Genomic DNA, 13,498 nt, shown 5'->3' with positions numbered 1-13,498 from the left:
CTCCCCCCACCCAATGATAAACCTTTCCTCTAACTCTGGTGTCTGGTGTGTTTTGTGGCAGCCTTACATCAGTACCATGACTCGGATCCAGGCTCCCCCATTGAACTTGCTCTCCCTTTGGGAGAGCCTCCAGAAATTGTGCTTTAGATTAGCATAGGTTGATGATTGCTTCTAAGTGGATCAGCACTTACTGGGGACCTTCTATATTTTGAATTCAAGGTACTGTGCATAATCATATTGAATTTACTGGGAGTACGTTATCACCATACTCAGGATCTGATTTTAATCCTTTGTAACTTAGAACACAGTTCTCTGGCATGGCCCATGAGGATCATGCAACAGTTGAGTCTCATCTAGGTTTTAAATAATCACATTGAATAAGTGTAATGAAGAGATTATAACAATTGGCAAAAGAATGGCCATTATATCTTACACACAGGCATTGAAGATTAGGCTGTTTCTATTGGATTTATACTATATCCATACCTGTTATTTTGTATGAAAGCTGTATTGAACCAAAAGAAGAATGCACAGTTGTCGTAGTATTTGGGGAGATTCTAAAAAGACATGGTTAAAGAAAAAATGGTTATTTTCATAGTAAAATTGATACCAAGAACTAGTTCCACAGAATAATCTCTTTGGCGTCTTCCCTTCATTTATGCCTCTATATACTGCTCTAACAACTGTACCCATTAAATAGGCAGCACTCCTTGATAATACACCTAGAGACAAGGAGGAGACTAATAGAATGCTGTTGCTTTGTCCTTTTGTTTCTATCAGGAATTTCAAGGATAGCCTGGGCTTTGGGCATAGCAGTTAAGATGCCACTTGGGACACCCACATCCTATATAAGAGTTCCTGGATTCAAGTCCCAGCTCAGCTCCTGATTCCAGCCTCCTGTTAGTGCACACCCTGGAGGCAACAGGTGATGGGTCCCTGCAACCCACATGGGAGACCAGATTTGAATTCCTGGCTCCCAGCCTCAGCTTTCCCCAGCCATGGCTCTTGTGGGGAGTTGAGGCATAAACTAGCCGATGGGCAGTCTCTTCTCTCTGCCTTTTTTGTTTTTAATTTATTTTTTAAGGAATACAAATTTCCTAAGTACAGTGTTAGAAATATAGTTATTCTTCACACCATACCCACCCTTCCACCCATACTCCCACCCCACCACCTCCTCCCTCTCCCTTTGCCAGTCTCATTCTCCATTAAGATTCATTTTCACTTAACTTTGTACACAGACCTACCATATGACCTATACTTAGTAAATATTTCAACAGTTTGCACACATACACAAACTGAGGAGTAGTATTATAGTTAACTCATAATGAAACTCATTGAGGGCAGAGGTCCTACATGGGGTGTTAGTGCACAGTGACTCCTTTTGTTAATTTAACAACTAATTTAACTAACAATTTATCTTATGTATGATTATCAGTGACCACCTGAAGCTCTTGACATGATCTGCCTAGGCTATGGAAACCTTGGAAGTCCACTAACTGTCAGTATTTGGACAAGGGCATAAGCAAAGTGGAAGCTTTCTCCTTCCTTTAGAGAAAAGTACATCCTTCTTTGATGGCCAATTCTTTCTGCTGGGGTCTCACTACAGAGTTCCTTCACGTAGCACATTTTTTGCCAGTGTCTTGACTTTCATTGCCTGAAATGCTCTCATGTGCTTTTCAGCCAGACCAGGAAGACTGAAGAGCTGAATCTGATGTCAGAGTATTATTGAAGTGATGGTCATTCTGTTAGTCTGCTGTGTGAACTACTTCCCATGTTGGAACATTCTCTTTTTTAATTCTATTATTATTACCAGGCACTTGATCATATATATATATATATATGATCACTTTAACACTTAATATGACCACTTTAACAACCAAGATGGGATTTTTACCATCAGGCTTAATGGGATTTGGAGTCCCATGACAAGTTTTTAAACTGTACCCTTAGAATTAAGTCCACAGGAATATATGCAGAATTATAGAGCTTTACAGTTACAAACTTCCTCTTCCCTCTCTTATTCCCACTCTTATTTTTTACTGAGATCTATTTTCAATTGACTTTATATACATATATATACATATACATATATATGGTTAACTGTTAAGTAAAAAATTCAAAAAATAGTATGAAGGAAAAATAACAAAAACTGTTCTTCGACAGTCAAGATAAGGGGAGCTCAAGTCATCCCTTCTTGAAGTGAATGTTGATTTAACTTCTACAGATTTTGTTTTAGGTGCTCTATTAATTCTCACAGTTGAGAGAGAACATATGGTATTTGTCCTTTGGGGACTGGCTTATTTCACTAAGTATGATGTTTTCAAGATTCATCCATTTAGTTGCAAATGAACTAATTTCATTTTTTCTTTACTGCTGTGTAGTATTCCATAGTGTATGTATCCTATGATTTCTTTATCCAGTCTTTGGTTGATGGGTATTTATTTTGATTGCATGCCTTAGCATTGTGAATCAAGCTGCAATAAACATGGAGGTACAGATAACTCTTTTGTTTACTGATTTCATTTCCCTTGGGTAAATTCCTGGGAGTGGGATGACTGGGTCAAATGGTGGGTCTATATTCAGATTTTTGAGGTATCTCCAAACTGTCTTCCAGAGCAGCTTTACCAGTTTACATTCCCACCAACATGGGATTAGGGTATCTTATGACGATTCTTTTTATTTCTTGGTTTCTTTTGTTACATTTCCTTTTTCATCTCTAATTTTGTTGATTTGGGTCTACTCTGTCTTTTTTTTTGGTTAGCTGGGCCAATAGTTTGTTTATTTTTTCAAAAATAGCTCTTCAGTTTGCTGATATTTTGTATTGTTTTTTGAATTCAATTTTGTTGAATTTTTTTTTCTCTAATTTTAGTTTTTTCTTTTTTTCTACTAGTTTAGGGTTTGGTTTACTGTTGGTTCATCCCCAGCATCCTGGCTCTAGTCCTGGTTGGGGCACCGGATTCTGTCCCGGTTGCTCCTCTTCCAGTTCAGCTCTCTGCTGTGGCCCAGGAGTGCAGTGGGGGATGGCCCAGGTCCTTGGGCCTGCACCTGCATGGGAGACCAGGAGGAGGCACCTGGCTCCTGACTTTGGATTGGTGCAGTGCTCTGGTCGCAATGCACCTGCCGTAGCAGCCACTTGGAGGGTGAACCAAGGGAAAAGGAAGACCTTTCTCTCTGTCTCTCTCTCTCTCTAACTCTGCCTGTCAAAAAAATAAAGTGAATAAAAAATGAATTCCTGTTATTTGCAAAAAAAAAAAATGGATGAAACTGGACAACATTATACTTAATGAAATAAGCCAGTCCCCAAAATACAAATGCCTTATGTTCTCTCTCATCTGTGATAACTAACAGAGCACCTAAAAGGTGATCTATTATAGTGAAATTGACACTTTGAGATGCAGTGACTTTGAACAGCCTTTGTCTTGACTGTTGAGGAACACTTTTATTTTCCATACTATTTGTTGAATGTTTTACCTAGTATAAAGTTAATCAGATAGGTATAAAGTTAATTGAAAATAGATCTTAGTAAAAAATTAGGAATGGGACTGAGAGGGAGGAGGAAGAGTGGTAGGAGTGTGGGTGGCAGAGCGGGTATGGTGGCATAAATCACTGTGTTCCTGAAGTTGGATTTATGAAATGCATGAAGTTTGTATCCTTTAAATAAAAGATTCTGGGAAGAAAACAGGTTTCCTGGGAGAGCCACAGCTGCTGCTCACAGTCAGGCACTTAGGCATCAGGCATCTGCCAGGATAATGAAGCATCCTGTGAAAAGCACAGTGTAAACCTCCATGACCACCTCACCTGCAGTCCTGTCAGGGCAGGCTACAGTTTACAGCCACCCTCCAGAGAGCCCTCAAGACCAAACTACTGGCATATTCAACAAATATCAACCATTTCTATAAGGAACAGCTGCACTGAATAGTTAGCCCTACTTATTGAAGATGATACAGTGTTGATGATGATAGAAATATCTGACATTTTGAGTGCTTTCATAATCAGAGGCTGGATGTTACCCAAGTACCCTAGGCCAATGACCTTTACACCATTGCTTCTACTTAGAAACCACTGTTTGAGAATTTAGAGCAGCTCCATTAGGTAGGAGGCCACCAGCCAGTGTGGTAACTACCCAGACTTGTTTCAACTCAGTGACCATCTGAATACTTACAAGATTCTTTTCCAACAGGCAGCAAGCAGGGGATGAAGGAAGGTACAAGAAATAACTTTTAAGTTGCCCAGCATACTTGTTGGCAGTTCTGGTTGATGACTTCATAGGAATATGAATTGAAATTATTGAGGATTACTCCTTGGAATTTACCCCAAGGAAGTTAAATTGGCAATTAAAAGAGCTGTCTGCACCTTAATGTTTATTGCAGCTCAATTCACAATAGCTAAGACTTGGAATCAACCTAAATGCCCATCAACAGTAGACTGGATAAAGAAATTATGGGATATGTACTCTATGGAATCCTATACAGCAGTAAAAAAAAAAAAAAAGAAAGAAATCCGGTCATTTGCAACAAAATGGAGGAATCCTGAAAACATCATGCTGAGTGAAATCAGCCCGTCCCAAAGGGACAAATATCATCTGTTCTCCCTGATCGGTGACAACTAACTGAGCACCAAAAAGGAAACCCGTTGAAGTGAAATGGACACTATGAGAAACAATGACTTGATCAGCCCTTGACCTGACTGTTATGAACAACTTAATACTTTATCCCTTTTACTATTTTTTTCTTCTACTTAATACCTTTGGTTGAACTCTGTAATTAACACTCAATTATTCTTAGGTGTTTAAATGTAACTGAAAAGTGATCCCTGTTAAATATAAGAGTGGGAATAATAGAGGGAGGAGATGTACAGTTTGGCACATGCTCAATCGGACTTGCTCCAAATGGTAGAGTTAGAAACATGTTGGGATTCCAATTCAGTCCCATCAAGGTGGCATGTACCAATGTCATCTCACTAGTCAAATGATCAATTTCAGTTCATAATTGATCATAATGATAGGATTAAGAGTCAAAGGGATCACATAAACAAGACTAGTGTCTGCAAATACTAACTGATAGAATTAAAAAGGAGAGAATGATCCAACATGGGAAGCAGGATACACAGCAGATTCACAGAATGGCAGACGTCCTAAACAGCACTTTGGCCTCAGAATCAGCCCTGAAGACATTTGCATCTGGCTAAAAAAGCCCATGAGAGTATTTCAGGCATGGAAAGCCAAGACACTGTGGCAAAAAGAAACAAACAAACCAACCTAAATGAAAGATCTCTGTGAGTGAGATCCCAGCGGAAAGAACAGGCCATCAGAGAAGGAGGTACCTATATCTCTGAAGGGAGGAGAAAACTTCTAGTTTGACTATGACCTTGTCTAAATAAGATTGGAGTCGACGAACTCAAGAGGCTTCCATAGCCTTGGCAGCTCATGACAAGAGACTCGGGTGATTACTGACGCCATAAACAAGAATGTCAGTTGTTAAATCAACAACAGAAATCACTGTGCACTTACCTCCCCATGTAGGATCTCTGTTCTTAATGTGTTGTTCAATGTGAATGCTATAACTAGTACTCAAACAGTATTTTACACTTTGTGTTTCTGTGTGGGTGCAAACTGTTGAAATCTTTACTTAATATATACTAAATTGATCTTCTGTCTATAAAGATAATTGAAAATGAATCTTGCGTGAATGGGATGGGAGAGGGAGTGGGAGATGGGATGGTTGTGGGTGGAGGGAGGTTATAGGGGGAAAAGCCACTGTAATCCAAAAGCTGTACTTTGGAAATTTATATTTATTAAATAGAAGTTTTTTAAAAACATAAAAAAGAAACTATTGAGGATTATAAATTTGTTATATGCAGAATAATATGCAAACACAACAATTTATGGCTGGTCAGTAGAAGTTATGCAGATATGTTCAAGTAAAGAAAATGAAAGGCATTCTTATTTATTTGAAGTTAAATATAGGGTTAAATATAGTGTTAAAATAAGGTTAATTTTAAGTTAAATATAGGGTTAATGAATACTATTTGTAATAAGCATCAACTTCGAGAAAAGCAAAGTCCCATTCAGTTTATAGCAATGTATTTTAAAGGTATAAAACAAAGAAGTTGTCACTGCTATGTAGTAAAAACACGTTTTTTTAGCTCCTTGGTTTTTGTGAGTTTTTTGATTAGTTTTATATATATATATATCAAGTAGAATTTAGAAAAACACAAAGGAGCTTCATACATGTGAATTATATAGAACTTTTTTTAAAAAAGAGCAAAATATCTTAGATTACATGTGTTTTTCTTTTTTGAAAATATGTTAGTGATATGATGCTTTCTTATTCCTGGTTACGGATTGAAGTCTCTCATCTCTGCTCTTGGGATTTGTAGCAATAGAAGTCCTAAATCAAAATCAATCAAAAGAGCAAACAAGTACAACAGCAGAAGTAATTTCTTGATTACTTACCCGAGAGAGAAATCTGACTTTAACGTCGTCATATAGGATTGGACAGTTCAACAATTCAATAATGACTTTGTCAGTTTCGACATCGTGAAATATCTGTGAATGAACACATGAAATTCAGAGCTAAAAATCTAGCTGCTGATGGGATCTGTAAAACTGAAGTGGTTTTCACTCATTCAGCCTTTCTGTATTTATCAAGTACTCTTAGCCTCATAGCAAACTCACTATATATATTAATAAATAGAACCTGTCGGGGCTGGCGCTGTGGTGTAGTGGGTAAAGCTGCAGGCCACAGTGCCGGCATCCCATATGGATGCTGGTTTGAGTCCCGGTTTTCCACTTCTGACCCAATTCTCTGTGAAGGCCTGGGAAAGCAGTGGAGGATGGGCCCAGTTCTTGGACTCCTGCACCTTCGTAGGAGACCCAGAGGAAGCTCTTGGCTCCTGGCTTCAGATTGGCGCAGCTCTGGCTGTTGCAGCCATCTGGAGAGTGAATCAGCGGATGGAAGACTCTTTCTCTCCCTGCCTCTCCTCTCTGTGTGTAACTCTGACTTTCAAATAAATAAATAAATCTTTAAAAAAGTAAATATAAACTCTCTTTTCTGTAAAGTTGCAAGTCTATAAATTTCTGTAACATTGTTTCAAAATTATATTGGGACACTTATTTATTTATTTATTTTTTTTTTTTTATTTAGTAAATATAAAATTTCCAAAGTACAGTTAATGGATTACAATGGCTTCCCCTCCCCATAATTTCCCTCCCACTCACACCCCTCCCATCTCCCACTCCCTCTCCCATTCCATTCACATCAAGATTCATTTTCAATTATCTTTATATACAGAAGATCAATTTAGTATATATTAAAAAGATTTCATCAGTTTGCACCCACACAGAAACACAAAGTGCAAAATACTGTTTGAGTACTAGTTATAGCATTACTTCACATTGGACAACACACTAAGGACAGATCCCACATGAGAAGTAAGTACACAGTGACTCCTGTTGTTGACTTAACAATTTGACACTCTTGTTTATGGTGTCAGTAATCTCCCTAGGCTCTTGTCATGAGTTGCCTAGGCTATGGAAGCCTTTTGAGTTCGCTGACTTCGATCTTATTCCCACAGGGTCATAGTCAAAGTGGAAGTTCTCTCCTCCCTTCAGAGAAAGGTACCTCCTTCTTTGATGGAGCCCAGTTCTTTCTACTGGGATCTCACTTGCAGAGATCTGTCATTTAAGTCTTCTTCTTTTTTTTTTTTTTCCCCAGGGTGTCTTGGCTTTCCATGCCTAAAATACTCTCATGGGCTCTTCAGCCATATCCGAACGCCTTAAGGGCTGATTCTGAGGCCAGAGTGCTATTTAGGACATCTGCCATTCTATGAGTCTGCTGTGTATCCCGCTTCCCATGATGGATTGTTCTCTCCCTTTTTGATTCTATCAGTTAGTATTAGCAGACGCTAGTCTTGTTTATGTGATCCCTTTGACTCTTAGACCTATCAGTGTGATCAATTGTGAACTGAAATTGATCACCTGGACTAGTGAGATGGCATTGGTACATGCCACCTTGATGGGATTGTATTGGGATCCCCTGGCACAGTTCTAACTCCACCGTTTGGGGCAAGTCCGATTGAGCATGATATTGGGACACATTTGAAAAGCAAAGTCTTTGATTTATTTTCAATTAAGTTTAGTCACGTAAACATTACTGTTTAATGTGTTATGGTTTTCATAAGTTGGACCACTTTTGATAATACACTCAAATCTTTAGTTTTAAAGTTGACACTGCCATTCAAGAAGCAATACAGAATGCTTAATCCAAAATCATGTGTTTTTGATGGGATCATTGGTAAGCTCCATTGCAGGCCTTTAAATGAAGTGATTAACGATAAACTTTCCAGGAGGAACAGATTTGGAATTATACTAAATATTTCTTTGTTACAGATTTATTTTTATACAATAATGGTATAGAAAATGAGAAAGACTTACGCTGGGCCCTGTGAAAAGCATAATAAGATATAGACTCAGTCGGTCCCTTCAGGGAGCTGGGCATGTAAAGAATAATAGTATAACTAATGTCAGGCTACATGGTGAAGACTGAGTGTGCTGTTATGAACTGCAGGGGGTGGTATTATTAGGCAACATAGAGTAGAGACTCTTCAAGGAGATAGCTACTGAGTTGAGTATGGAAGGGTTTGAATAAATAAAAGAGAGCACTGAAAATAGAATCTAGTGCATACATTGGGACAGAGGAGAGGGAAAAGACAAGCAGAAACATGAAGTAGAAATTAGAATTATATTCCAAGAACCTGCGAGGATGACCCGGTTTACAAGGAAAAATCTCTGCAGCTTAAGTTGCTGATGGAAATAAGCTCAGGTTGGATATGGTTATTGTATCTTGAGAGTTCAAGATCCATGGAAATAAGAGTGAAGTTGCTAGAGAGTATTGGGGAGAGGGGTATTTTATGTGTCAAAGTATCCTGACTACTGTCATGAATTAACATCTACTTGGTAATTTATAGTTGACAAATTTTTATTTTATTACCTAACTTAATTCTCACAACACTTGAGATGTCATCTTTATTTTTCAGATAAGAATGCTGACCCAAAGATGCTAACTGGCTTTAACTGTGCATAAACTGTGTGTCTTCTGACGTACATACAGCTCTTCACAATGAGAGCAATACTTCAAGATGCATGTTGTAGGATTCTACCCACTACAATGTGTAAGAAGAAAGACAAGGTAAGGAGACCATTGTTTAGAAACTTTGTCAGAGCAACGAGCAAATGGACTAAACAGTGGCAGTGGAAACATAAAGGAAAGGAGAATGAAGAAAAATTTCAAAGGAATAATCAGAGGAATTGGTGACTCATTGGATTTATGTGGAGAAGGCAAAGTGAGAATCAAAGATAATACCACGTGTGAAGACCTGAGTGAAAGAATGATGGTGCCATCTGCAGTAGCAGAGGAAAAGCTCCATTTGGCAAGTTTGGATTTGACTAACTTTGGATTGTTGGGGTAAAGACTGTCCATATTGTAATTTCTACATGTAGCAACAGTGAGTGCTCATTAATATATGTTCCACGGCTTAAAGAACAAATAATAATGTAAAGAAGGGGAATGGCTGAGAGTAACCAAGAATGGGGTAGTTACAGAAATGAAAACACAAATGTCAAGGATCAGGCCCAGGTGAATGCCCTCAGCTAGGAGAGGCAAAACAAAACAAAACAAAACAAAACAAAACAAAACCAACACAGGGGGACAGGACAAGGAGGATTAGTGTCAGGAATAGAAGCATGGGAGGGTCTTCTGAATGTTTACAGTTCCTAGACTCATGAAAGAAGCTTTATTATTGTTCCACAAAAGTCTTTATATAGTTAGGCATCACTTCAACATTTTAGCAGATCATTGTCTACTAGGGTCCCATTGCTTTGGGTAAAGAGACTCCTCTTTCATCCATATGCTTACATAGTTTCTCATAACGCTAACTCACAGGACTGTTGGTTACAGTCATCTGGAGCATTGCTATATCTACAGATAGCTGAGACCCATTCCAGATTTCCTGAATCATACCTTGGAGGCACAGATAATGAATTTGCATCTTTACATGCCCCTAGGAGATTTTCTTGTATGCTACAATTTGAAATTTTAGTGTTGGACAGTAAAAGGTAAAATGACCAAGAGGAAAAAAATATGGCTAAAAATAACTACAATCTGAAATTAAAATCTTGATAGATTCCTGGTAACATGCTCAGCATTTGTGGGAACCTAAAAGGCAAAGCCACAATTTACAATGATATATATTTTAGAAAATACCCTGGGAAACCCTCCCCCCTTTTTTTTTTCAAACAATTTGGTTAAGTTAGCTCTGGTTTGCATCCATACTTACGGTTTCCATGTTGGATGGTAACTACAAAGCAACATAACATCTTCTTTGTGGTGAGTGATGGTTCAGGAGGCCAACATGCTGATATAACTTTGAGCTTTAAAAAAACTTCAGAATTTTCAATTCATATGCTTTCTCTTACCTTGCAGTTTTTAGAAGATGAACATGAAAAGACTGTCTGTTGTTTTGTAGTTATTTGAATTTTTAGGTCACTTCCATCGCCTTTTCCAACATCTGTATAAAATTAAAAAGATAGGCACACTAATGAGGAAACAATAAAATATTCTAGCTGGTTCAAAGTACCACACACAAGCATATAGTAAATGATGCAATGAACCTACGACTAGATGCAAATGGGCTAGTAGCCAATTGCATTCCACTGAACATATCCAGTTTGCATTTCTATGTAGAAAAGTTGTTTGCATTATCACTTTTCTACAACTTGCAGAGTAAAGAGCTCAAAGACAATGAAAGCTGGAAAGTGTGCAGTCAGACATTACCCATCTAAGAGCCTCTCACACTTTTTCTTCTCAGTCTCCCTAGCTCCTTTCTCTTGTTGTCACAACCATTTGAAAGATTATTTTTATTCAAAAATCATACTGATCCCAGTAAGTTTGGCCCGCTTATTTACACGGGTGCAGGACGAATTTTAACTTGTCCAACAGTCCTTCCTGAGTTGGTTTACAAGCTAAGACATGTGGAAAGCTGAACACCCAGGATCTTGGATCTCAGATTGTCTTTTATTTGTTTGTTTGAAAGGCAGAGTTAGAGAGAGACAAAGATCTTCCATCTACTGCTTCACTCCCACAAATGGTCACAACATCCATGGGTGGGCCACACTGAAGCCAGGAGCCTGGAACTCCATCTGAGTCTCCCTTGTAGGTACCAGGGGCCCAAGCAGTCAGGCCATCCTCTGCTGCTCTCAGGTGCACCCACAGGGATCTGGATTTGGAACAGCACTTAAGTGGAATGATAAAACTGTAGGCAGTGGTTTAGCCTTCTATGCCGCAATGCTGGCCCCTGAGATTGAGGTTTTCCAATCCTCTATTTCATGTTAGTCTGAGATAAGCAAATCATGCCATAAAATTCCACACAACTTCACCTACAATAACTTGAAGTTGTGAATTTGAGCAACTCCCTATTTTTTCCAGATCTGCACCTTACAGTTGTAAGCATTGTCTCTACAGGGTGTTTTTTTTTTTAAAGATTTATTTTATTTATTTGAAAGACAGAGAGGTAGAGACAGAGAGACACCCGCTGGTTCACTCCCAGGATGGCCGCAACGGCCAGAGCTGTGCCAATAGGAAGCCAGGAGCTTCTTGCAGGTCTCTCACGTGGGTGCAAGGGTCCAAGAACTTGGGCCATCTTCTACTGCTTTCCTAGGCCATAGCAGAAAGCTGGATCAGGAGGAGCATCTAGGACTAGAAACAGTGTCCATATGGGATGCTGGCACTTCAGGCCAGGGCTTTTAACCCACTGTGTCGTAGCACTGGCCCCTTCTACAAGGTTTAAATAAAACCCAAAGTGATATTAAGAAAGAAGACATAATCTTAGGATATAATATCCGACTGACACAAAAATTCCCAAATTTTTAAATGATTTTTAGGCTTTGAATTTTGAGAAACTATTTTATTCTCATTGTTCCTATGAGAGAAAGGTGTTAAAACTTCATTAGGCTGAAATGCCCGTGACTTCCCTGAAATGGTTTAAAACTCACAAAGATTTCTTTAGATGCCCTAGTACTAGTAAAGCTCATCTGTATATATCCACAAGCAAATCTTCCCAAAGAATGGGAACATTGTTGCTTCTGCCCAGTTTTTCAGTTATACAAAAACACTTACTATGAATTGAATAAATGATAATTTTGTATGGCGTGAGGATTTTTTTTGGCGGGAGAGTCCAGTTGCAGAGATTTTTCACATTCTCAAAATATCCAACATATCTACTCTGCAAAGAAACAAAAGCTTCAGGTTACATGAGGAAGAAAAGCTGAAAATCAGAAATTCCTATTGTGAGGGCAGGGCATAGAGCTTGGTAAGGGCAGTAAGAAATTAAGAAATCACTTGCTGGATTTTGTTATAAGACAGAGTGTTTTTATGTATGTGGCCTCAAAACTACCTTAGGAAACAATACTGAACTAAGTGCTTTGGGAGGAAACCAGAAAGGAATCAGGTCTGGCTTATAGGGTGCTTATAATTATGATTGTGTTTTAGACTACACCATTATCCATGTGTGGATAGAAGCAAGGATGTGACTGAGTTACGGGAAGCTTTGTGATTGGGTGAAGAATAGCCTATGATAATGGAAGAATGGTATTTGCAAACTCAGGAGGAGACCAACATCTCTCAGGTAGATTCTTGGTCATTTTTACCTTGCCTCTGCCAGCTAGAGTTTCTTTAATTATCATTTTCTCAGTTCTGTTGTTGCAAAGAAGTTCTGGAATTTTCTTGGTTTCATTCTTTCTGTGATAAACTTATTCACAAGGTCTGTCCTTGAGTCTTTCTTAAGGAAGTTGAACAGTTCTGGCACTGAACCAACAGGACTCAGAAGTTCACAGATTCTTCTTTCCCCATTGGGAAGTTTAATAAAATTAAGTGTTGTACTTTCTATGAGAAAGGGCAGCCATGAGATAGTCTCATGCAAGTTCTTAACTCAGGGATAGATGTAATGTGACCAGGAGACTGGCTCACTGGGAGGGTCAGAATGTGATGGTGTCTGGAGAATCATCACTTGACATAAAGGAACCTCTGCCCCAGGGCCTTGCCAAATCTGAAGTCTGCAGCTGAGTTCTTCTATTGCTATCCCAGTGAATCAGAAGACATTCAGGTGTAGCATATGGTGTGCTAGTTCTGGACTAAAGTCAGGATAACTGTGCAGGACTAAAGGAGAAATGGAGAAAGGGAGATGTATGGGGAGAGTCAGTGAAGGAGCTGCATTTCACATACCCTTGGCTCCTGCCACCAGATTCATAGCATGAAGATACACAGTGCTGACAAGCTGGGAAATAGCAAAGGGTCTTATTGTCTTAGAGCACAGGATATGTGACAGCACTTAATGAAGAAAAAATTTGAAAAATCAAATTGAAGAGGATTTTTTTTAACAGGCAGAGTGGACAGTGAGAGAGAGAGACAGAGAGAAAGGTCTTCCTTTTGCCGTTGGTTCACCC

General features: G+C 38.8%; 1 protein-coding gene across 1 annotated transcript in view; it reads right to left on the bottom strand.

Moving 5' to 3' along the window:
* The window catches only part of LOC127487250 (phosphatidylinositol 3,4,5-trisphosphate 3-phosphatase TPTE2), a 102,544-nt gene that overhangs the window by 6,797 nt on the left and 82,249 nt on the right, over positions 1 to 13,498 (bottom strand). The window contains exons 20-23 of the mRNA XM_070048955.2: positions 12,174 to 12,279; positions 10,475 to 10,566; positions 6,455 to 6,547; positions 487 to 557 (exon numbers count right to left, since the gene is read on the bottom strand). Coding sequence (XP_069905056.2) covers positions 487 to 557; positions 6,455 to 6,547; positions 10,475 to 10,566; positions 12,174 to 12,279 — 362 coding nt within the window. The remainder of the gene's footprint in view (positions 1 to 486; positions 558 to 6,454; positions 6,548 to 10,474; positions 10,567 to 12,173; positions 12,280 to 13,498) is intronic.

The sequence above is a fragment of the Oryctolagus cuniculus genome, chromosome 9, assembly GCF_051225735.1.
Source record: "Oryctolagus cuniculus isolate XC-2025 breed Fujian yellow rabbit chromosome 9, ASM5122573v1, whole genome shotgun sequence".
Taxonomy (NCBI): domain Eukaryota; kingdom Metazoa; phylum Chordata; class Mammalia; order Lagomorpha; family Leporidae; genus Oryctolagus; species Oryctolagus cuniculus.
This window is presented reverse-complemented; position numbering and strand designations above follow the sequence as displayed.